At 27.2% G+C, this 26,702-nt stretch overlaps 3 protein-coding genes and 1 pseudogene across 3 annotated transcripts; 3 read left to right on the forward strand and 1 right to left on the reverse strand.

Moving 5' to 3' along the window:
• LOC113548875 lies at window positions 1-5,155 on the forward strand (annotated as a pseudogene).
• Window positions 5,156-9,166: 4,011 nt separating this feature from the next.
• On the reverse strand, window positions 9,167-14,069 carry LOC113556736 (ras-related protein Rab-40C). The gene is made up of 4 exons (XM_026961865.1): window positions 13,325-14,069; window positions 11,596-11,789; window positions 10,032-10,254; window positions 9,167-9,940 (listed from the first exon to the last, which is right to left on the reverse strand). Exons 1-4 carry the CDS (start codon window positions 13,473-13,475, stop codon window positions 9,624-9,626), a joined length of 885 nt encoding a protein of 294 aa, XP_026817666.1. The 5' UTR covers window positions 13,476-14,069; the 3' UTR covers window positions 9,167-9,623.
• LOC113548883 (ADP/ATP translocase 4-like) lies at window positions 13,474-17,841 on the forward strand. Its single transcript, XM_026949977.1, has 4 exons — window positions 13,474-13,485; window positions 16,147-16,269; window positions 17,547-17,696; window positions 17,749-17,841. The coding sequence occupies exons 1-4, from the start codon at window positions 13,474-13,476 to the stop codon at window positions 17,839-17,841; spliced, it is 378 nt and encodes a 125-aa protein (XP_026805778.1).
• On the forward strand, window positions 14,353-20,391 carry LOC113556745 (ADP/ATP translocase 4-like). The gene is made up of 7 exons (XM_026961877.1): window positions 14,353-14,369; window positions 14,437-14,974; window positions 16,147-16,269; window positions 17,547-17,696; window positions 19,315-19,582; window positions 19,658-19,818; window positions 19,895-20,391. Exons 5-7 carry the CDS (start codon window positions 19,321-19,323, stop codon window positions 20,168-20,170), a joined length of 699 nt encoding a protein of 232 aa, XP_026817678.1. The 5' UTR covers window positions 14,353-14,369; window positions 14,437-14,974; window positions 16,147-16,269; window positions 17,547-17,696; window positions 19,315-19,320; the 3' UTR covers window positions 20,171-20,391.
• The last annotated feature ends 6,311 nt before the right edge of the window (window positions 20,392-26,702 follow it).

The following is a 26,702-nucleotide window of genomic DNA, read 5'->3' on the forward strand; positions in this document are numbered from 1 at the left end:
TTTGGAATTGTCAAAAAAGGATTTAAACAAGATTTAAATTTAATTGACTTGTACAGAATTTTGAATGAAGACTCGTCAGAGTTATTGGGGAACAAATTACAAAAGTATCCTATTAATTAATTTTATGTATAAAAATTTGAAAATATAATTTATGATCTTTTTATTTTAGATTATGGAATAATGAATTGATAAACTCAGAAAAAAAAAAACAAAAGCCAAATTTTTTGAATACGTTATTTAAAATGTTTGGATCAATATTTATGTTTTTAGAAATTCTTTAGAACAATAATGGAAATTATTTTAAGGTCAAATTTAAATAAAAACTTAGTTTATAAAAATATTAATTTTAGCCTAAGTAAGCAGAGAATACAAGATATAAATTAATTATTACAAATACATACAAACCGGTTCACAAGTTGAGAACAATATTTTTTGTTAATTTAAATTTAATAAAAAAAATAAATCAACATTAACTAATTTGAGTGCTTGACGTAGAATAATTGCAATTAATTATTTCTTTTTCTTTTTGAACAGCATAACCATTGCAACTATCGTTGGATAAATTGTCGTACATTTTGAAATTAATTCGTCGAATAACTCAACTGGGATATATTTATTAATTGGTCTAGTCATAATTTTATTAATGGGAATAATTATTTATTCTGGTTACGATATGACAATTTCACATTTAGGTATGAAAATGAAAATAGCAACATGCAATCTAATTTATAAAAAGGTAAACAGCGCATAAAACGTTTATAGTTCTCCTATTATGTCTTATTAGACATACCATTATGATAGTACGATAATCCTTTTATGTTATTTAAGGCATTACGTCTCAGAGTGAATTCTCTGGGCCAAACCTCTACTGGATAAATATTAAACTTAATTTCAAACGACGTAAATCGATTTGACACAACACTTATATTAATACCATTTTTGTTGGTGGGCCCTATAGAAACAGTAGTAGTGACATACTTTTGATGGCAAGATGTTGGTGTGTCATCAATACTTGATGTAGCCACATTGATTATGTTTATACCATTCCAATGTCAGTATAGAATATAAAAACAATGATACAATTATAATTCTTAATCTATTATTATTATGATTGATCTTTTAGTATGGTTAGGGTCAAAAACATCTGAAATTCGATTAAAAACTAATAAAAGGACAGACGAGAGAGTTCATCTAATAAATGAAATAATGTCGGGATTAAAAGTGACAAAAATGTACACATGGGAACCATTTTTTGACAATCTTACAAAATATTCTAGACAGTAAGAAATTAATAAGATATATATATAATTATAATTAATATAAGAGTACAATAAATTTAAATAATAATATTATTCTATATTATAGAAAAGTAATCAACGAAATTAAAAAAACATCTTGTATCAAAGGAATTTTGTCCTCTTTTTGTTTGTTTAACACGAAACTAGCATTGTTTGTGACATTATTTATATATATATATATATATATTAATCGGAAATTATGTAACTCCATCAAAAGTAATGTATTTTAATGTTTTATGAAACAATATTTAATTACATTACTTTCATGATCGGTTGTAGGTATTTATAATAAATTCATATTATGACAGTTTACAAAAAGCATTCGTAATAACTTTTCTACCGGCCATAGGTTTAAGTGCAGAATTACTAGTCTTAATTAAAATGATCGAGGTGTGCATAATTTTTATAATTTGATTAAAATAATTTAAAGAACATTTTTCAGAATTTTCTATTGAACAAAGAAAAAGATAGATAACTGAACAACTTTATAAAAGCAACATATGCTAAAAACACAACTAGTAGTGAGAGTAAAGTGTCAAATAAAATCATTGATGATGAAAGTGGCACTGAACAGTTAAATCATTTTGGTGTAGAATTTTAGAATGTTACTGCCAAATGGGCAGTCTCTCAACCTAATAACACTTTAGAAAATATAAATTTATTCGCAAAACCCAATCGGTTAATCGCAATAATCGGTCCAGTTGGAGCCGGAAAAGTATAGTTAAATATATAAAAATAAATTCGAAAATTCATATATAATATCTAAAAATATTTTTATTTTTTTTTTCATAGAGTTTTTTAATACAAGCAATTTTACAAGAATTACCACTTATGAAAGGCAGTATTACTGTACGTGGTGTAATATCATACGCATCTCAAGAACCGTGGTTATTTACAAGTTCTGTTAAATAAAATATTTTATTTGGATCACCAAAGGACAAATCACGATATGATAAAGTAAATTCATTGTATCCTCTTACAGATTTAAACGTTCAAAATATAATTTTATATTACATTAGGTATCTATTTAATTTCAAATAGGTTATAGAAGTGTGTGCATTAAATCCAGACTTGGAACAGTTTCCGTATGGTGATAGAACAATCGTTGGCGAGAAAGGGATTTCTCTTAGTGGTGGCCAAAAATCAAGAATACATTTAACAAGGTTGTACAATTAATATTGTAAACAAATTTATTTTATAATTACCATGGTATATCATGGTATATCTATAGTCCATACTTATTTTTAAATTTTTGGAAAAGTGAGCACGGATAATCGAGGTTCTACTGTATATAAATAATTAAACGTATTAAAAAAAATAAAAGTATAGTTGAATGATGTTATTATCCTTAGAAAACCTATCTATAATTAATATAATAGTTTAATAAATAGTGATAATTCAAAAATATTTTACATCATCAGGGAAATTTACAAACAAGCGAATATTTATTTATTGGATAACCTATCAGCAGTTGACACACATGTTGGAAAGCATTTATTTGAAAAATGTATAACTAGTAACGTTTTTCCTAAAAAATATTCAAATTAAATTTTAAAATTGTAAAATTTTTATTTTTTTTTTCATTTTTCATTTTTTACTATAGATTATCTTAAAGAAAAGATATGCATACTTATAACTCATCAAATACAATACTTAATAAACGTAGATCATATTGTCATAATGGATAATGTAATTATTATTATAAAACATTTAACCTATTAACATAAATTTATAAGTCAATGACTTTTATTAGGCAAAAGTGTTGGCAGAGGGTTCGTACAGAAAACTTAAAAAATCAAGTTCATATTTCAAAAATAATCTGAGATTTTCATCAGAAACGTCAATTTTTATTAACGTGATTGAAAAAAATAATACCGATATCGTAAAAAAATATTCTATACATGAAGGTTCTCAAAAATCGATTATAAATCCAGTCACTTCGTTCGTGAAAGATATCAAAATAATTAACAAAGATCATACTGATCCCGTAAAAACAGAAGAAACGCATTCTATCGAAAATAATGCGTTAAGTGTTTTTTTTACATATATTTTTTCCAGTGGATATTGTTTCAGAGTATTGTGTTTATTTTCCTTATAAATTCTCACGCTAATTCTATTGTAAGGTACAGATTACTGGATAACTTATTGGTAATATTTTTTAACAATAAATCAATAAATATTAGCTGTTGAATTAGTTTAATATTGGTTAGATACATATAATTTGTTTAGGATTTACTTCTATGGAATATCGCGTCGAATCTTCGACGTCAATCAATACATTTGCAACAGTTTTATTTGATGGATTTTTTAACGTCATGAGCTGCATCAAGACAATCGTCTATTTTTTTTTTGCCGGACTAACATTCTTGATCATCATAATAGCCTTAATCAGATCCTTTTTATTTGTATCTGTTTGCACCGAAGCATCTACGAATTTACACTTCCATATGTTTAGTTCGATTACTAGAGCAACAATGAGTTTTTTAAATAAAACGTCATCGGGTAATAACATAATATCTACCTACATTTTTTTTTAATTAGCTTAAAAAATATTTTAATATCAGGGCGAATCCTCAATCGATTTTCAAAAGATTAGGACTTATTGATGAAATGATACGTCCTATGTTAGATAAAGTTACATAAGTCAGTTCTTGCTTTCATATACTTTTGATGTATGCTGGTTTGTGATTATTTAAGGAATTTTCAATACATAATTTTTTAATAGGTTGGATTGACAGCGATTGGAGTAATAATAGTAATGGGAATTGTCAATCCTTATTTGGCTCTACCAACAATCGTTTTAGCTATATTATTTTTTAAAATGAAAAAAAATTTTATGAAAACAACTCAAAATGTCAAGCGTTTAGAAGATGTTAGTGAGTACCTAATATATATTTATTATAAAAACAATTTTAAGAAAAAAAATAACTGCTATTTAAACCATCTATTTTAACTATTTATTTAATACAAGCACGAAGCCCTATGTACACTCATGTAAATTCATTGTTTCAAGGAATAGCAACAATAAGAGCGTTTAATTTAGAACAAATTCTAATCCAAGAGTTTACCATCCATCAAGTGAATGAAAAACTATTAGTAAATTTATCAGTTAATATTTTACTCAATACCTTACATTAATTGATACGTAATAATGATTTCAGGATTTACATTCATCAACTTGCTATTTGTTTCTGAGTTTAAGTAGAGCGTTTGGTTTTTGTTTGAATATTAGCTGCATGTTCTATATAATTATTGTAATATTTTCTCTTTTACTGATTAGCGATGGTAAATTTATAACATACATATTTTGTTTAACAATAATAAAAATAAGATTGTAAAATAATTTTATTGGTTTATAACACAAATTATAGCTACAAATGATAGAAGATATGTTGGACTGACCGTCACACAAGCAATCGTAATGACAAGTGTATTTCAATAGGTAATGAAATTTACAGCAAATTTAAAAATAAAATGATGTCTGTCAAACGAATTTTAGAGTTTTCAGATGTACTACAAGAATCAACATTTGAAACAACTCCTAGTAAGAAATATTTAATAGTTAACACCTATCGTACACAAATAATATATAATATTATATGTAAAAAAAAAATTGTATAAATTTTTTTTTATGACTTATACAATATTATAATTAATTATTTAGATAAATTACTACTAACAGACTGGTCTAATAATGGCCAAATCATTTTCGAAAAACTTCATCTACGTTATGACATAGACTCATCTTTTGTATTAAAAAACTCAATATCAAAATTGAAGCTTCTGAGAAAGTAATGTTATTCAAATTTTAATAATTTTACTGTAAATTATAACTGCATATACAGATCAAATTTTAATACACGGTAAAAGGAGTTATTGGTGCCTATGGTTAAAAATAAAATTCATTTATAATCAACATAATAACACAACTTGTTCATATAAACGCTGTAAAATCCATAATATTCTATAACAATCTTCAAAAAATATTAATATTCCCATTGAAACGACGATAATGTCAACAAGAATCCATAAATTTCTATTAGAATCAACAAAATTCCTCAACTTATCCATAAAAACGCTGTAAAATCCATAATACTCCTTTATAAAGTCGATAAAAATGCTGTATATCCTTAATATTCAATAAAAATGTTTAAAAAACATCAATTATCACATTGAATGGACGATAATGTCAACAAGAATCTATAAAATTATTGAAAATTCCTCAATTTTTTTTATAAAAAAGACGACAACATCAACAAGAATCCATAAAATTCTTTTAGAACCAACATAATTCATCAACTAATCCTTAAAAATGCTTTAAAATCCATAATATTCTATAAAAATCTTCAAAAAACATCAATATTCCCATTGAAAGAAAGACAAAAGCAACAAGTATCCATAAATTTCTATTAGAATCAACAAAATTCCTCGACTTATCCATAAAAACGCTGTAAAATCCATAATACTCCTTTATAAAGTCGATTAAAACGCTGTATATCCGTAATATTTAATTAAAATCTTCAAAAAACATCAATAATGACATTGAAACGACGATAATGTCAACAAAAAACCATAAAATTCTTTAAAATTCCTCAATTTTTTCATAAATAAGACGACAAAATCAACAAGAATCCATAAAATCCTTTTAGAACCAATATAATTCCTCAACTTATCCATAAAAACGCTGTAAAATCAATAATATTCGTTTATAAAGTCGATAAAAATGCTGTATATCCTTAATATTCAATAAAAATGTTTAAAAAAACATCAATTATCACATTGAATGGACGATAATGTCAACAAGAATCTATAAAATTATTGAAAATTCCTCAATTTTTTTTATAAAAAAGACGACAACATCAACAAGAATCCATAAAATTCTTTTAGAACCAACATAATTCATCAACTAATCCTTAAAAATGCTTTAAAATCCATAATATTCTATAAAAATCTTCAAAAAACATCAATATTCCCATTGAAAGAAAGACAAAAGCAACAAGTATCCATAAATTTCTATTAGAATCAACAAAATTCCTCGACTTATCCATAAAAACGCTGTAAAATCCATAATACTCCTTTATAAAGTCGATTAAAACGCTGTAAATCCGTAATATTTAATAAAAATCTTCAAAAAACATTAATAATGACATTGAAAGAACTATAAAATCAACAAAAATCCATTCAATTATTTAATATTTATTAAAATTTCACAATTTTTCCAAAAAAAAACACTGTCAAATACATAACATTCTATAAAAATTTTCAAAAAAACCTCAATATTCCCATTAAAAAGATGATAAAATCAACAAGAATCCAGAAAATTCTTTAAATATCCTCAAAAAACCTTTATAATTCCATTATAAAGTCCATAAAAATGATGTAAAATCTATAATATTCTGTAAAAATTTTCAAAAAACATAAATATTCCCATTGAAATGACAATAGTGTCAACAAAAAACCATAAAATTCTTTAAAATTCCTCAATTTTTCCATAAATAAGACGACAAAATCAACAAGAATCCATAAAATCCTTTTAGAACCAACATAATTCCTCAACTAATCCATAAAAATGCTGTAAAATCCATAATATTCTTTAACAATCTTCAAAAAACATTAAAACTCACATTGCAACGACGATTAAGTCAAGAAGAATCCATAAAATTCTTCAAAAAAACCTCTTTATTCCCATTAAAAAGACGATAAAATCAACAAGAATCCCGAACATTCTTTAAATATCTTCAAAAAAACCTTTATAATTCTATTATAAAGTCGATAAAAAAGCTGTATATCCTTAATATTTAATAAAAATGTTTAAAAAACATCAATTATCACATTGAATGGACGATAATGTCAACAAGAATCTATAAAATTCTTTAAAATTCCTCAATTCTTCCATACAAAAGACGATAAAATTAACAAGAATTCATAAAATTGTTTTATAATCAACATAATAATTCAACGTGTTCATATAAACGCTTTAAAATCTATAATATAGTGTAAAAATCTTCAAAAAACATAAATATTCCCATTGAAATGACGATAATGTCAACAAAAAACCATAAAATTCTTTAAAATTCCTCAATTTTTCCATAAATAAGACGACAAAATCAACAAGAATCCAGAACATTCTTTAAATATCCTCAAAAAAACTTTATAATTCCATTTTAATGTCCATATAAATGCTGTAAAATCCTTAATATTCTGTAAAAATCTTCAAAAAACATGGATTATCACATTGAAAGGACGACAAAAACAACAAGTATCCATAAATTTCTTTTAGAATCAACTTATCCATAAATACGCTGTAAAATCCATAATACTGTTTTATAAAGTCGATTAAAATGCTATAAATCTGTAATATTCAATAAAAATATTCAAAAAATATCAATTATTATATTGATAGGACGATAAAATCAACAAGAATCCATACAATTCTTTAAATATCCTCAAGTCTTCTATAATTCCATCATAAGGTCGATTAATACGCTGTAAAATCCATTATATTCTAGAAAAATTTTCAAAAAACCCTCAATATGGACTGTAACTGGACTCATTACTAAGTCCTGACACAACCAAAGTTGCAAAGGATATTACGAAATGGAATTAAATGAAGCATTTCCGAACCAACATAATTCCATGCTGGAATCTAGTCTAGCCTAGCTCAATAATATTTTAGGGTGATGCTATAAAATTATGATAAATAACATTTACCTACAGATTATGTATATAAACAAATAAACGCTAATAATAATAAGTATAATATCTATTCATTGCGTGTAGTTAAGTATATATTATTTGTATAGAAGCATTATGCAAGTGTGCATTACAATAAAGTTTCTATTAAATTAAGATGATAAATATTAAATGTTATAAGAGACAAGTCACCAATGTTCTGTTTAAATAATAATGGGTGTGTGATGAAACTGCAATTTTCTCTCACACTAGCAAAACACTTGCACCTAGGGGCGACTTGTTTTAAGAATACTAAGAGCGACTGCTCCTGTCTCGAAAATGTGGAAAAAAATGTTTTAAGGTGAACAGGTTTAATCATAATTCATAACAGAAGATTGATGCTAACTGCTTACACCATTACAACTATACCTAAAATGTGTCAATATTTAACAAAAAAATGTTTTTTTGACAAATATTTATGATGAATGTCGTCTATATGTTAGATTCTGAGCAGAGCAAGGAATGTATTGATTATACAACGATGTATTTTTGTGTGTATCTAGGGACACATTTTGAGGCAGTAAAAATGCTTCGGTTTTCAACTTCAGAAATATTTTTCTGGTAGGAAAATGAATCTAGTTAGTACTCTTGGGGGTTAAAAGTAAAATATAATTTTCTTAATAATCGGAATAAACAAACAAAAAATTAAGGAAAAACGGGAATTTTTATTCTGTTTTTAGTTATTTTAAAGAACTCATATATTTATTTGTAATGCTTTATTAACCCTTTACTTACTGTAGAGTAACTAAAATTAAAAAAAATACATTAACATCCCTAATTTATGTAAATTAAATGTTAATAGAAAGACATAAGGGCATAATATTAACATTCGTGTTTCTACATTTAATACTAATTATGAGATGTGTTATTTTATTTAAATATTAATCTAATTAGAGTGTATTTTTCTGTTTCTGACACTTTATTTCAATTATATAACAGTATATACCTAGTTTTAAGCATAACTTTTATTATTTAAAAGTGGCACTCAAATGTTATACCATTTTAATTAGAACTATTTTAAAGAATACTATAGGTAAATATGAAAATAATGTTAACAATTATGAATTATATATTATAGGAATGATGACTCAATGTTTATTTATCAATGTTAAAAGTATTAAAATAATTGTTGTCATAATTTTTCATAAACAATAATAAAAATAATCATATAAAATAATAGTAATAATAAAAAATCATCAAAAACAGTTACAAAAGAAAAAAAAATAGTTAGAATTCACAAATGCAAAAATAAAATGACTAAAGATGCGAGTTACATACTTATGTTATTTACACATGTTCACCGATAAATACAGTCATCTGATGATTAAATACCTCTAATAAACAAGAGGTTATAAACAACCACGCAGTTTTACAATTATTGCTTTCAAGTAATAAACAATAAAATAACTCACTGATTTACACAATTTATCTTAATAGATATGTTAACTTACTTTTCGGGTCAAAAAATGAATTTTTTTAACACAGATCAAATAAAAAATTACATACTATGCATTGTTAACATAAAATATACACTTACTAAACATTTAAAATAAACTTAAATCAGTGGGCATATTACTAATGTTATGATTTAAGTCATGAAATTGTACAAGAGTTTCTTGTAATGTATGATGTTGAAATGCTCAATGGTGTATTTTTTAAATGATGATGATGCGATAGAGAATGTGCAGGGTGACCATGTTGTCTTGATACACCCGTATTGTTAGAAGGCAATTTAATTTTTTTGGATGCCGAAGTATTACGTGGTAATGACATAGATAAAGTTGAGAAACTAGTCAATGCATATGACTTTAAGTGTGACTTAATTGTTACAGGTAGAGGCAACTGGTTTATACCATACTGAGTAGTCCTTGCTACAATAGCACGACAACATAACTCTTGGAGGCTTAACACTAAATAAAAAATAAAAATAAATATTGATTTTAAAATTCAAAACAACATAATTTTGATATATAATACTTTCAATATTAAAATAAAATAAACCTTTATTTGATCGCAAGAGTCTTTCCATTCCATTTCTATGTAATGCTCTCCTTGCTAATTCACTAAAGCTTTCTCTAATGTTGAAATCACAGAGTGGACTAACTTCAAACAAAGTCATATGGTGTTTTGAGGCATAGGATTCTGCTTCTTTGACACTAACTTGTCTTTTAAACGCCAAATGCAAGCGATTGCCAACCAAGACTTTTGGAACTCCAGGTGCATGCTATGTAAATTAAAAATTATCAAAATTGTAAATTTCATTAAATGTATAATAACAATATTTAGGTGTTAGGTCTATAATCTTGTCTCTGATTTAAATTTATACTAATATTTTTCATTTTATTTTGAATATTAAATTATCTTTACCCAGTTAAACCTGTAAACTATTGTTAAGCTATTATGGTTCTGATATTAATAGTATCGATTTATTTTTTTAATTTATCAATTCCTATTTCACACCATACCTACACATACCACTTTAATTTATAAATATATATTTTATTACGGCATATATTAATGAATATAGTAGAGGAAGATTTCTCAATTTATGTTAATTTCCAAGTAACTAGCTTCAAGTTTGATTATGAATGTTAGTAAATTAATTAAAATTATATTATTTATTGAGTTATAGTTATTATTAATAATACTTTATATTTACTGGCTTGGCCTGTGCGTAATTTTGAATTAAAATGCAATTATTTATATAAAATATACTATAATTTTTATAATTTAACAACTTTGAAAAACATAACCATACAATTATTCAAATATTTTTCTAAAAACCATAAAATTTAAACACAATACTTCCCCTCTCCTCCACACCACAAACAAACAATAAAAAAATGGGTAATGTGTGGACGACACTCGAGGGAAGATTTTGGAAGAACTCTGTGAAAATAATTATAAAAAAGTTCAATAACATCTCATTACAAACTTGATACATAAAAAAGGTCTGTTCTTTTGAATAGAAAAGGATACTAAATACACCTTAGTAAACATTTTTTGTAATTAGAACCTATAAGAAAACAAATTCCAATACTAGGCGAGTCATATCAGTTATCATATTTGTTTTAATGTTATGCACTTTTTAAAATGTAGTTAATTAAGACTGTGATTGTACTTTATTTAGATAAGTAAACAATTTAATAAATACAATTGCTATTAGATTATTGCTCACAGAAATGTTATGTAGATATTTTAAACAAGATAAATATATTTTTTTTTATCATATATTTAATTGTATTTTAAGATTTAAACATACAATTAAATTGTTTTATAGTTAATGATCTGTAATACTAAATATAATGATTATAATTCAAAAAAAAATCTATTAATTAAATAATATTAATAGAAGGTACCTACTATCTACCAAGGCACTTGAAACAAAATTAAGAATGCAAAATAATAAATATTTTGTAATGAATTTGTGTAAAACATTTTTTTTTTCGTTTATAAGAATAGACAATACAACTATAACCCTAACCATTGATTAAATACAATCTAAATCCTAATTTTTGATTATAAAATTTCAAATAGGAGGTACCCGTTGCATTACAATACATACCTCTTCAACTTCTTTTAGCCATCTATCTAATCCATCAAATGACCATTTATTAGTTATGTCATAAACTAACAAAACACCTTGTGCTCCTCTTGAATAAGATCTGATTATTGTGCATAAACGCCCTTGACCTGAAGCATCCCACAGTTGTAATTTTACTCGTTTACCATCCAAGAGTATAATAGTAGTTTTGTATGCTGTAAATAAAACAATTGAACTTAATAATTAATAATACTTACTTCCTTAAAATCTAGATTACAAAAACACAATTAACATATTAAGTACAAAATCTTAATATATTGATATAAATTTATAATAGATATTTTTCATTAGTTGTTACTATACATTTTTGGTAATATAATAAATGATGATAAAATTACATTTTTTTTGTAAAAGTGATATGAAAATTGGATACAACTTATATATTATCTAAAAAAAAAATTAATTTTCATGAATAATCAAGTTTATAGTTTTTTAATTTTATACCTGATACATGTTGAAACATAAAAGTTTTTATTACAACAATAATGACAAATAAAATAAAAGTTTGGATTGGTTTTATATTATTTTAGGAATATTGTGGAAAAAATATTCACAGAAAAAAAACTCAAATTAAAAAACACACTCTGGAAAAAAAGCCCAAAAAAATAAATATAAATATAAATAAATGTATTAATATATTTACATTTATTTATTGATACATATTTTAAATAATATACATAGTAGTAAAATATATAGGTACACACTTTATTAAATTATACATACATACATACACACATAGAAATTTGTAGTTAATTTATCATTAACAGAATATGTATTAGTGATTTGGGTAGTTAAGGTAATACCAGTAGCTGAATTAATATGATAGTTCAACAATAAGTTATATTTAAAATAGGTATGTCAATAACATGTTATATTAACTAATGATTGTTATTGTTTTGACACCATTTAATTGTTGTCTCAAGTCAATAAATAAGTTAAATTAATCCAAGTAAATGATTATTAATTAACCCTTAATAAGTGTTTGTTGATTTTACTTAAATGTGTTTAACTTTTTGATAATATTATTTCAATACCAAGCTTACTCCAGCTGCATTTCTACACTCAAATGTGTTTAATATTGAGATTTAATTTGTATTGCTGATATCTTTCTATCAGTATAAAGTAAGTAAACTGTACTTTTTTTAAACCAGTCAAAATGTTAGTTGGGTAATAAAATTTAAATTTATAATTTTTATTGTATAATCAACAATCAACCACATTTTATAAAATATTACAATGCTCGCACTTTTATTTTTTTGAGTTTTTTTTTTCTGTCTCCCTATTTTAGATACCTAGGTATTGTTTAGGCACCTAGTCTTTTAAATGTAATTAGGAAGTGCTTAAAAATAAAATGCATTATAATCTGATTAAGTGTAACAAAATAATTATAGGTAGGTAGTTTGGTAGGTATTACAATAAATATACTTATAGATATTATCAAAAATGTGTTAATATGGAATGTACAATACAGTAAATTATATGGATAGAAACATCACTTTTTTTTAGCAAAAATATAGAATAAAATTATTAGGATTTATTTTGTCTGCAGCTGGTCATTCCAACAAAATATAATGTAGGCACCTGGTATTATACTAGAAAATATGCAATTGATATTAAGTTATGAGATTCAAAGATTATAATATTAAGCAAACAATTGGTTAGACCGTTAGAAATGAATGCACATCATTACCGCTTCCGCTGCAATATGGTGACTCGGATGATCCATCCTCCAGATCATTGAGCATCTCTTGTTTACCCACATCACTGTCACCGACCAAGAGGAATTTCAGCAGGTAATCGTACTCTTTCTGCTGCGGACAACCGTCGGTGTCAAGCGACATGCCAATTTCGGTGAGTCGCGTACCCGTCAAGTCGTCATCGGCAGCGGCGTGTCGTACGTTTCGCTCGAACGGGTTTCCGGATCCTATTGGCAGGACGGCAGACGTACGACAAAAAAAACTTGATCAAACACACACGTCGTGTCGATTTACGATGATCTAGCGATGAAGTGAATACAGTTTGAATATCGCACAAGATTTTAGATTACATAGGAATCGCACCAAATAAGTTGTCACTTGTCAAAAACTCAAACCTTTTGTTATCCGCACTTCGTATATCATCGCAACACAGCAGTGAGCTACCACCATGATAACACTAATCGATCCGTTTTGTGAACAGCTGGTTGAGGAGTATTCGCAGTGCCGCAAAGACGTTGTAAAAACTCACGCGATGCGTATAAAAAATAGAAAACTCCGTAGGTAATAACATAGAACGCATGTTCTACGGTAATAATGTACCGTTCTCACGCCACACAAAAATGTATTATAGTGGCTACGTTGTCGACATACCGATATTGCAATAATTCTATGGATTTATTTTGATTTGTACACATTTTTATTTCTCAAATATTGAACAGAGTGTTATGAAATAAGAACGGTTTAAACCGGTGACAATTATTACAAATTCACTCATCAGCCGTCCTGGTGAAGGCACCGAGTCTTTGGAATGACGATAATTTATAACTTTTTACTGTTGATAAATGATAAGACTACACTGGTACACTACAACTATAGGTATTAGGTGGTGGAGAACATTTTGATGTTATACTTGTTAAAGGCAGCATAGCTCATTTCAGTAGCCACTCTGCTTGTTGTTTTTATTGTTGTTGTAGTAAACATTAATGAATCTTATGATATTATGAAAAAGACAGTGTCGTAAGAATTAGCTTTACTAGTGTACGAATTTTTTTGCCGTGTCATTATTAAAGATAATAATAATATATTATAATTTATAATATTCTAGTATGACCGGCAGTGACCATTGATGTACGTATATTTAGTTCGAATCGTGGTGGGAGAGATGGTTTTATAAATAACGACGACCTTGTGTGCCGAATGTGTGTCGCACGAGTCTTCGTTGAGCAACAAATTTTATAATAATTTATATTTAATTATATATGTAAAACGCGGCTCTTCTATTTTCACCACTCGTGCTAGTCCGACCGACCACCCTCGTGTGTCCGAATCGCGTCTCATTTGTTACCTATAATATACTAATATCGCACAAATCGCGTTCCTAAAAGAAAATTATTCCTAACCTGTGGAATCATTTTTGAAACATTTTAACTATATAATTTAATATATTATCTCAACCGGCGCCACCTCCTACTACCACTGCCTACTACAACTGATCCGTGTTGAATACCAATTCAGAAATGTACCTGTCGAGGGACATTTACTAAGTTATGGCCTGTAGCCAACTTCTGGACTACAACAGAGACATCCAAGTCTGTGCATTATTTGTGATCATTGGTTTACGTAAAGGCTAAATTACGGATTTAGTGAGTACCTACCATAATTTGATAACTGATGATACAAGTTGTGTATAAGGTGCCTACAATTTTTAATTTTTGTTTATTAGGTAATAATTTTTAGGTACAAAAGGTTTGTGAATAATATAATGGTTATAAATTCCCTATGTTTCCATTAGAGTTTACAATCACATTTTTTAAACAAATAACCCTTTGCTATAGGCATAGAAGCACAAATTTGGTTTTCCTTGATCCCTAATTGTTTTAGTGCCTTGAGTAATCATTTATTTTAGTATAGGTTGGTAATTAAGTAAAGGGTTTTTGTACGTCAATTCTGTTTATTTTAAAAATGTTCTTCATAAAATATTAATAATAAAAATAACCTACTACCTGTGTATTATAAGAAATATTAAATTACATGTTATGTTTGGAGGTCATTCATTAACATTTTTCAACTTTAATTTCATAGTGTTTACACTTATTGTTTAATAACTAAAATTTTTATTACTCAATCATGAATCTCGTGTTTATTTATAGTAAGTATGTAATCATTGCAAAGTTACATTTTTTATGTGACCGTGACAAGAAACTAAATACCTGTAGATATATTTTAGTGTATAATTTGAAATTAATCCTTAAATTATTAAATTAATTAAAAATTAGTCTACACTAATTATTTCAAGAAACATATTAGATATATGATTATTACATATTTTAACTCCAGAATCAGATTTGAAACAGAATTATTTAATGTATTTTGGTGGGTAATTACTTCATGATAAATAATTAATATAGATAGATAGTTCTATATTTTATTCTTATTTATTTTATTATTTTATAATTTTTAATTATAATAAATATTCAACAACACTTTACTTTTACAATTGTCAAATTTTAAGGAGTTCAATAAATATTTTTTTAAGGATTGATATTGTAAAAATATATATAAAAAAAAATGTCTGCAAAAATAGTATGTCAGTAATAAATAAAACAAAGTAATAACTAATAAGTTTATCTGGTTGTATTGTTCATACATGCAGTGTACTTATCACATCAAGTTATACTTTAACTTAAAACAAACAAAATATTTTTAATTAAATGAATATTTACTATTAATGAAAAATATATTACTGAGGTATAACTAATTATATATAATATACATATACTTTAAAATTAATTAATATTTTTCTTATATTTTATAGAAGAAAGATAAAGAACGCTCTAGTCTCCATGAATTCGGTTTGGACGCAGTGTCCAGTGCTGTTGCCACAGCGATAGCACGATCAGTTGTTGCTCCATTTGATAGGGTTAAAATTATTTCTCAGGTAAGTTATGCTTTATTAAATTTTTTGAATTAACAAAATTAATTAAATTTTGAACGAGTAGTTAAAATTTTAATTAGAGAAGTGGAGGGCACTATGGGTATCCCAAAAAATGTTGGTCTACTACTTCACTCGTTTAAACTTTAAATACTTATAAGTTATAACTTTTTAACTTACTAACTACTCGTTCAAAATTAAATTTTTGAAATATCCTCAAAAATATTATGTTATGGAATTTTAAATAAAAACTGTAATTATCATTCAAAAATAATGACAAGTAATGACTTCAAATTATATGAAAAATATTTTCAATGATATAACCAGTGGCAGCTCGTGAGGTTCACATAAGAGGGTGCACAAAAAATGTATAATATATCTATGTGAAATGGTAAAAATTAATTTTACTTTAGATACATACCAAAATAATTTACCTACTAATCTTATCTAAATATATACAATGGTGCGTTTTCATTTCGACGAATAACACGATATCGCGACATGATAAAATAAGTTTGGTGCATACATTAAATGTGCTCCAAATTGCCATTTAATACTAACCAACGTGTGGAGGCATATAGCTAATTTTTACACGACCACCCAGCGCACAAACAATTAGTGCTTCACAAAATTATTTAATAGACACATATATTAACATAAAAGCTGCAAAAACTTTTTTTTTATTAATATATATTTTTTTATATTACAGACCATTTGCATAATAATCAATTATATGTTACTATAAGAATCTAATAATTTTTTTGGGTGGTTCACGTGCTCCTGTGCACCATACCACAAGCTGCCACTGGACATAACCAAATAGTTTTCAAAATAACTAGTATCCTATATTAAAAAAAAAATCACTTGGGTTATAGATAAAATGTATATTATAAGATATACCTAAAGTTTACTATTTCATATTACATTATTTATCAATGATGACTGCTAGAAATCTCATTAGTCTCACCATAAAATGATATATATGTAAAAACTAAAAGTTGATAAAAAAAAGTTATCGACTATCACAATTCAGAAAAAAATACATATTCACCTATACTCCGTTCCAAAAGAAAATAAATCAGTTCTGTTCACTTTTTCCCCTTCTACTGGTCGCTGCCTGGTGTATTCCCTTTTGGAACGGAATATAATGTCATGTTTTTATTTCAAATGTTAAATTAGAATTTATTTTCTTATTTGATTTACATATTGTTATCTAAAATAATTTTTAATTATAAATTGTAATTCTTTTACAAAATTATATAAATTTTTTTAAATTAATCTAGGTTCATTATACATCTATTGTAAACGGTCAAAACAATTTACATTATCATCCAGGAATCTTAACAACATTAAATCAAATTTATCGCGAACAAGGTTTACGGGCACTATGGTTTGGAAATTTTACCAACATTTTGAGATTTGTTCCTTCTCAGGTATTTATAAATATTATGAATTAATATTTTTGATTTTGTTTTATATTTATAGACTAATAATTACTATGATATAAGACAGATGTATTATGTTATAACCATTGGCGCGAATCCCAGGGGTGCTAAGAGTGCTAGCACCCCTAATTAATTTCCATTGTATCACGTTTATTATGTATTATAATATATTATTATTAATAATTTATAAGTGTATAAATCTACCGTAGTGTAAAGACAATATTTGTTGGAGTGATAAAGAATTGTCAAAAATTGTCCCATATTAACTTAGTAACTAATATGATTATGGAAGCACAGAATAATTCTGTGGTAGAAGTATGTTGGTTTATGTAAGATTAAAATGATAAAGAAAATTATTACTGTAGATTATTGTCAAAATATATTTAAAATACATAATATATTATAAATTACATAAATAATAAACATGTTAATTCATTTTTAAGTAACAGTTTTTTTTTTTTTGTTATAACTTATAAATGACTGACATTAAGATTAAAATTTGTATTTATTTTTTTAAATTTTAAATTTTAACTCATAGAACACTTATTGAGAGTATTAGGGAGTGTAAGGTTGGCTCTCAAGCCACTCATCGGTCTGTGATGAGTAATTTTTGTTGGGGCTTAAGTACCCCCAGAATTTAATGAGGATTTGCGCCAATGACTTATGACCTAATTGTTTTTATCAAAATGTATAAGTGTGTTTATTGCTCTGGTGATTTAAAGATTAAAGATTTAAGATTGTTATTGAAATTATTACCATAGTCAATATATTTAGAATTACTCTTGAAATTACATCAATAATAAAGTATTTAGAAACAATACTGTCACTTTAACTATTGAGTTTAAATTATGATACATATAATCATTGAAAAATAAGTCCTAATTATTGACATGTACCTATTGGCCGTTTTCAATCAGTATTACTTCAACAACTTTTTAGAGTAAAAAATTGTACATCATAAGTAAAAAATAAAAATGTATTTCAATTTATCTTTATAATATATAGTATATAATTAATATACTATTAAGCATCCAAACATAGAATTTGAGAATATAGTAAGAACATATAGAAGTACATGTAGCTCACTTTTCTTTGGCCTTACTTTAATTCATTGTTGATATCATAAATCATTTAATTTAAATTGTATTACAGTTTATGCATTTTGGGATACAGACAATCTATAGCTATAATTTAAGTGTACCTATAGTAGGTGGTTTTTTGACTAATTTAAATAAACTTCAATAAAAGTTGCTCCTTTTAGTTAATTTGGTGTAATATGTATAGGATTCAATTTTATTAATCTTCAACAAGTGAAATTCTAATTTTAAATGCTATATGCAGTACTGAAACTAGGATTCTAGAGGCTCCAGACACAATCAATTTATGGGACCCTGAGTGGCTAAGCTCTAAAGCTTATATACCTATATTACATCTAATGGACATAGCCACCCCTTACATAGAACTTTGTTATTGTCATAATGATTAATAACACTTTTTTTTTAAAAAAAAAAAAGAATACATTACAATCTGTTAACAGTAACAGATAATACAATAAATAAAGTTTTGATAAATGTATTATATTTTGTATGTATTTTTATGTCAACAGGCGGTTATGTTTGGACTTAACACATTTTATCTAAAACTACTTTTGAGCAATATAAAACATAAAGATAGTGGCTGGAGTCATACTGCTTTGAGCTTAATATCTGGTGGATTGTCTGGTGCAACCACCTTATGTATGTTCTATCCACTTCTTTTCTGTCAAACTCATTTAGCTGCCCATGTCGGTCCCTTGGTTGACCGGGAATATACTGGACTACTGGATTGTATACAAAAAACTGTTCATACAAATGGTGTTCGAGCTTTGTATACAGGTAATCCTTATTAATTGTTTGTTTTAAATTTTCTTTGCCCTCTACACATATTACAATAATAACTTTTATGTTTAGGATTTGCTATTGCAGCTAATGGGATGGTCATAAACAAGGCTATTTACTTTGGAGCTTATTATAGTTTTAATAAAACCATTCTAGATCATAGTAATAGTCTAGTTTCTAATGAAGAAAAAGATGCAAAGTTACCATTTTGGATACGTTTTGCAACCGCACAGGTCAAATATTTACTATAAACTTAATTTTAAATGTGTAGTATTATATTAATAAAAAATTTATACTTGATTTGTGTAGGTTTCCACTTACTTGTCACAATTATTCAGCTATCCTCTTGACACGATTGGTAGAGTATTAATAGTTCAAACTGCACAAGAAGAAAAATTATATCTAAATGCCAGAGACTGTTTTACTAAACTGTGGAATTCTCAGGGTTTATCAGGCTTATATCGAGGAATGTTACCTAATATGATTCGATCAAGTGGTTCGGCTCTAATTCTTGTGCTGCACGATGAATTCAAATGGACACTGAGTAAAATGGGTTTATTTGGAGGAGACATTCAAGACGATTAAATGATAATAACCTTCCTACTATCTACTTTTTTCATGCATATATAATATATTTTTAAAAAAAACTTAAAAATTGTATAATGTTTAATTGTTAGTTGACGCCATGCGATTCTAGTCAAGTATTCTTAACCTTGTTAGTATCTGCGACCAATTATTTGTGAATATCATGTACCATTTAAATACTTGTTATGAATATTAAATTAATGATTGATTTTCTACACGTTTCAATTGTTAAAACTTTTACCTACAGTTATTTTTCCTTTAATTGTTTAAACTGATTGGTACAATATTTTTACTGCATCACCATAAATTTATACAAAAGGTAGTTGGCAAGAGGTTTGCGTGTTGCTTTACCATGACAAAATTACAAAATGGTGTCAAAGCTAAAACATGGTGGTGAATGGTGATTAACTACCTAATAGGTATTGAGAAAATACTATTAAGTAGGTATTTATAATAAGTATTTTTTTTTTATTTTTATGTAAATAATTTATTTATTTGTACATTTTTATATTTTTGATTTAAAAAGTATAATATGCTAAAAAGATTTTTATTTAGAATCGTTTTATATAGGTAATGATTTACCCATTACAGTAACCAACGTGATGACATCATATACTCAATATCTACTATACAGCAAAGCAAACTACCTGGTTTATTAAAATGTCTTAAAAACATGTATACCTGAATAGTTGAATGTACCTATTTAACTTAAATACGAATTAATTTAAATACTCTAAATAAGCAATGAATTATATCTTGGCTTCAAATGATACCTTAATAGTATTTTAAAATTGTATCTAAAAAAAATTATAATAAACATAGCATTAATGTGATGATTCTTTGTACATTTTGTTGTAGATTTATTATTTTTCATGTACCTACATACCCTTTGTCATATTATTGATTTTTCATCGTATTCAAATAAATTTCTTGTTTTTGACTGTACACAATATCGGATACGTGTAATACCATACCTATACTCTGCTCACCGATAAAAGATGGATCTACGTGCATACGATTTGTGTAGTGGTGTTGATAAAAGGTGATTTGGTGTGACTATAGTAGATAAAATATGTTTTGGTTAAGTCATTCTCCCAGTGAACAGAATTGCAACAAGCTAAAATGTATTTAATTATTGTTGACATAATGGAACTCCACATGTACTTTTTTTGCTTATATTATACGCCGGGCAACATTTTGTAAAGACAATAATTTATAATATTATATTACCTATTAATATTTTATTAGTATTTATTATTTACAATGATTTTAAACATAATCTAAAAAGAGGTATTAAATATTTTAAGTATATAATAAAATATAAACTTCATTATAAATTGAAATCTATAAAGATTTAAGACCCACTTTTTTCTTATAAAAATTAAGGAATTTAGAATGAGGATACAAATTCCGTTTCTAAAAGCATAGTGAAATTTAGTGTCTACAAAATATATTTTTCTACTTGACAATATACTCAATTTTTTTTACATTTTCGCTTCAATGCAATACATTTTGAATATTGCAATAACCATACAATATACAGAATAAATAAATACAGTAAATACTTTTTTTACTTTTTACCCCCCCCCCCCCCAAAGTACCAACTAGATCCAATTTCCTTTTCGAAGAGGGGCTGAAGTCAAAAACACTATTTCTACTCCAAAAAACGATGTAAAACTATTCACTATAACAGTATAATATATTGTTTAGTACAGTTCTGAATTGGCAATGAGACAAAAATCTATTGATGCTTATATTATACATACATAAGATAAACAATATATAGCTAATCAATTCTTTGACAATATAGCAATTTTATTGTTCTTGACAAAAAATGGACAGTGTAAAGAAATACCAAAAATAGTATCATAACAGTATAATCACATATTATTACTCTGTGTTCATTTTTCTCATAAAAATTGTATAATTTATTATATTTGGAGTATGTTTTAAAATCATATTCTTTTTTATATATTTTTGTTATAATATATTATATATAATATTAGGTTATTTCATAGTTAGATTTTAGGAGCGTTCTACAAGCTTCTTTAGTAAATGAAAACTATAAATTAATCAAATAGTTTTTTTCGTCGGTACCGCTAGCTATTAATCGTCATCAACGTCCACCATCGTACAGCACACGAACCGAAGCGGCCGGGCGCCCGCCAATCCAAATACTAGTGATCGATCGCATTGCGACGACTGAACTCGCGAGGTCCGCGAGTGGCCAGAAAAAACGTGCCCGGGTGACTTACTGCCGCGCACCATCCGTGCTCGGTCTCGTATCCCCCGCCGTCACCTAATTTCGTCGCCGATGTCTTCGGTGGCGGGGGTGGGGGTGGTGCTGCGGACGCCGTCTCAACGCAAGCAGCAGCACAAACGTATAGCGGCGCGCTTAATAAGCTTCCATGTAGATGCAAAACGCGTTCTACGTAAAAACGGATCAACGCTAACGTTAGTCGCCCCTTTGCGTGCGGATCAGGCTCACCTGCCAGAACAACCACCGTGTCATCCAACTCATCGACCTCCACTGAAACGCAGTCCACGTCGTCATCTGCACACACGAGGATGTCTTGGACAAGTGGAATTTCTTTTGCTGACCAACTCCACTGTCTCCATCGCCGATATTGTAAAAACAACTTCTGGCTGGATCATGCCAATTTGTAAAATTTCATCAATTATATTTATTCTATATAATATACGATATAAAAATAAAGTACAAACTACAGGATCAAAATAAAAGCTACTGTTTATGACCAAGGATGTAAAAATCAAGCTGCAATTAATATCCTTATAAAAGAATGAATTAACAGGTGTAAAACTCAAAATATTTAAGATAGATACATGAGATTTTTAATTAATGATGAAGAAATTGTACCTTTATATGATCCCCCACATTTATTAAAATTTATGAGAAATAATTTATTGACCAAAAATTTTAAATTTAATTATAATGGGAAGAATCAAACATTATGAAGCCATAATGAAACTTGCCTATGGATTAGATAAAATAAATGAAATTTATTTTTATGAGTTACGCATTTTGCCAAAACTAATAGAATCACATATCATAATACCATAAAAAAAAAAAAATTGTATATCATTTGCAACACAAGTTTTCAGCCACTGAGTAGTTTCAACGATGCATTTTATTGCTAATTATGGTAAATATTATACAATATTAATATATTATATAAAAAAATGTATATTGTATTTTTTTAAGTATAATAAGTACATATTTTATTAAATTTAAATTCTGATAATTCGCTATTCAATTACCTGCCTATATAATATGTGTTCGTGTACAATATTGATTGACAGTATTTATAAATCAATTGTCACAATATAATCATATCGCACAACAACTATAAAATATGTATAATATAAATAGTTTATTAGCGTGTGGTTCACATAAACGTGTACGAAGATCCACAGTTTATTAGTTTATTTTGTTTTATTATATACGTTTAGAAATATAGGATTTCCATATTCATTGTCATCGGTATCGACGCAGCTAGTATCGCGGGCTCAACCAAACCAGAAGTCGCGAAGGGTGACTTCATCCGTCTACCGAAAAAACTATGGAGTTCGATGCCGAACATTCACATAACATTTGGTGAAACAAAAGCAGCTGAATTTGAGGGCATTCCTATGAAAGTTTTAGCTGAGCCGCTGAGGTTGAAAATGGAACAAAACCGGTCTATGATGTGTACGTTTATTTAGATCCAATAACTAACACCAGACATGGAACCACCACTGAAACGTAGACGCGTTCGTGGTGAAAACGTACAAAAAAATTCGTACGTCGAATGTTTTGTTGTACGTAATATAGCCTATATGTTAAAATATAATACAGTGTGATTATTTTAATTTGTACATAGTTATAAATTAAATATATGGTATATTATAAACTTGAAGCTAAAAAAGTACCTTATGGCTTAAAGAGTTAGGTTAGGAAAAAATATTTTTGTATATTGTGTAATTAAAAAATTTAAAAAAAAACTCGACGAAGATAAAAAAATCTTAATATTTTTTAAATTAAAATTAGAAATAAATATTGAATTTATCAAAATAAAAAAACCAACGGCACGTAGTGCTCCCAAGCGATCACCCATTCAAGTACTAACTACGCCCGACGTTATGATACTAATTTCAGTGATCGGACGAAAACTAGTGTATTCAACGTGATCATTGGCGATGTGCAGTTAAAAATAATAGTGACTAAATATCGTAATCGAAAGAATATTCAAATTTGAATGCATTGTGATATAATGCCGTACTAATGCCTAAACTCTAAAGTATTGCCCCAGTGCAAATCGTAGTTACATAAAAATAAGAAGTGTGCAAAACAAAAGAAAAATTATTTTATTGAAAAAAAAAGTCGGAAAATTGATGGGTAAAATAAATAGATTTGACTTTGTAAAAGCTCTATCTTTTAAATTTTTACCAACTATGTGAATTTTTTTAACCATTTTATATCATTGTATACCATTTTATAATTATTTACTATAAATTTGAAACTTAAAAAACATTTTTAATCATAAGTACCTATGTTCTAATTTATAGATCACTGACAGTCTTAATAAGTCTGTAAAAATAAAAAGGGAAATGTGTTTTCCGTGGACCCAACTAAAATAGTACCCGAAAAATTTTGGGACACAACTAGACTAAATAAGGGACTAGCGGACCCACTAGTAAACGTTACGGAGGCTATAAGGTCCCTCGGGGTACGACCGATTGATAATCTAAAAAAGAGTCATCAATTTAAATATAATATAGATAATAAATAGGTAAAATGTGCTAAATTGAAAACATTGATGGTATACACGAACAAAATAATAATACGCATTCCCTTCTAGTCAAATCTATTGCCTGACTAAGAATGAATTATTTGTTAAAAATATAATGCGAATATATAATTTATACCTGTCAAAAACTTTAAAACTTTCGAACAAATGCGCTGTTTGTTATATTATCTGTATCCTGGCACCACCAATGCTACTCATTTGCACTGTAACCAAAAACTGCTCGGTAAACGCGTTCTTGCACGCGCCAGTATTATCGCTATCCACACAACTCCGCCTTATAGTCTGTTACGCCGGTAACGTTAGCCACCGCGTCGTCCTCGCCCTTATCGTTTCACACCGATGTGTCGCAAGTGTGTCTAGCGGATCTGCAACGTCTCTATGACACGCAACTAATATCGAGTTGAATTTTCACCCAGTACTGATCCGTGTTGCAAAAAAAAGGTATATGCACACAAATGATGGGCATCATAGATTCCCATATTTTATCGTTAATTATGTGATTATATTGTGTTGCGTTAATATATATTTATAAAGTGAATTCGACGACGAAAAAAATGTATACTTGTTGATTAATATATATATATATTATTACAAAATTCAAAATTTATGGTATATTGAAGCGAAGATGTTAAAAAAGTAGAGTATATGTTGTCAAATAGGAAAATCAAAAATTCATTTTGTAGACACTAGACACTAAATAATAGTAAAAGTATGATAAATATTATATATACCTAATACCTATAAAATATATAAATTAATTTTATTTATTAAGATTCTACAACTAAAGTTGTAAGTTTTGAATTTCGAAACTTATCATTCACGATTAGGTGTTTTGCCGAATCAATATAAACGAATTAAAAAGGTGAAAAGTCAATTTTTTTATTATAGTGGCCACGGCCAGCTGTTGAAGGTTTTTTCAAATAAAAAACCTAATTTTACGTCTTTTTAAGAGTGTTTGTTAGATTACTATAAATATATGCTAGAATGTTCAAAAGATCGTCACTTAATCTTATAAAACAATAAATATTTTGATTATCTAAAAATGTACTACTTAAGGCTTCAAATAACTGTATTTTTGAAAAACTACATTCGTCTTTGCATTATCTGGGTTTTGAATATCGAAACTCCACATCCATGATAAGATGTGTTGCCTAAACGATATACGACCTACGCATATAAAAACATAAAAAAGTCATTTTTTATTTCTCATATAGCCCACAGTCACCCCATAGTGATAGTTGACGTTTTAAGTCTTCTTAAGATTTTAGGCTGGCTGTGAGACTTTTACAATAGGCTTGAATGTATAAAGGAACGCCACCCTATCTTTTAAAACAGTAATTTATTTCACTGTTTATACTGTGGTCTAGTGGTGGAAAAATTGCTCTATCTTAAAAACTTGGCAGCCCTATTTTAAAACTAAACTGATGCCTTTTATATATTCTCATAATAATACTGTGTATTTGTGTTTGTCTCACACGTCCGTTTGTCGTGGATTATTACGAATATATACATTGAAATTTTATTAACGTTAATTTTATTGCTCGACATGATTACTCACCATCATTGATAAATTGTCTTATATCACGACTTATCAAGAATATTAAGTCTTCGCATATTAATTAATTTATACTCTCTTTATATATATTTATGTTTCTATCTTAGTTCATGGCCCGTAAAAAGTTATACAATTATATTAATTGACTTATTTTATTAAAATACGGGCG

Source organism: Rhopalosiphum maidis, chromosome 4 (assembly GCF_003676215.2).
Source record: "Rhopalosiphum maidis isolate BTI-1 chromosome 4, ASM367621v3, whole genome shotgun sequence".
Classification (NCBI taxonomy): Eukaryota; Metazoa; Arthropoda; class Insecta; order Hemiptera; family Aphididae; genus Rhopalosiphum; species Rhopalosiphum maidis.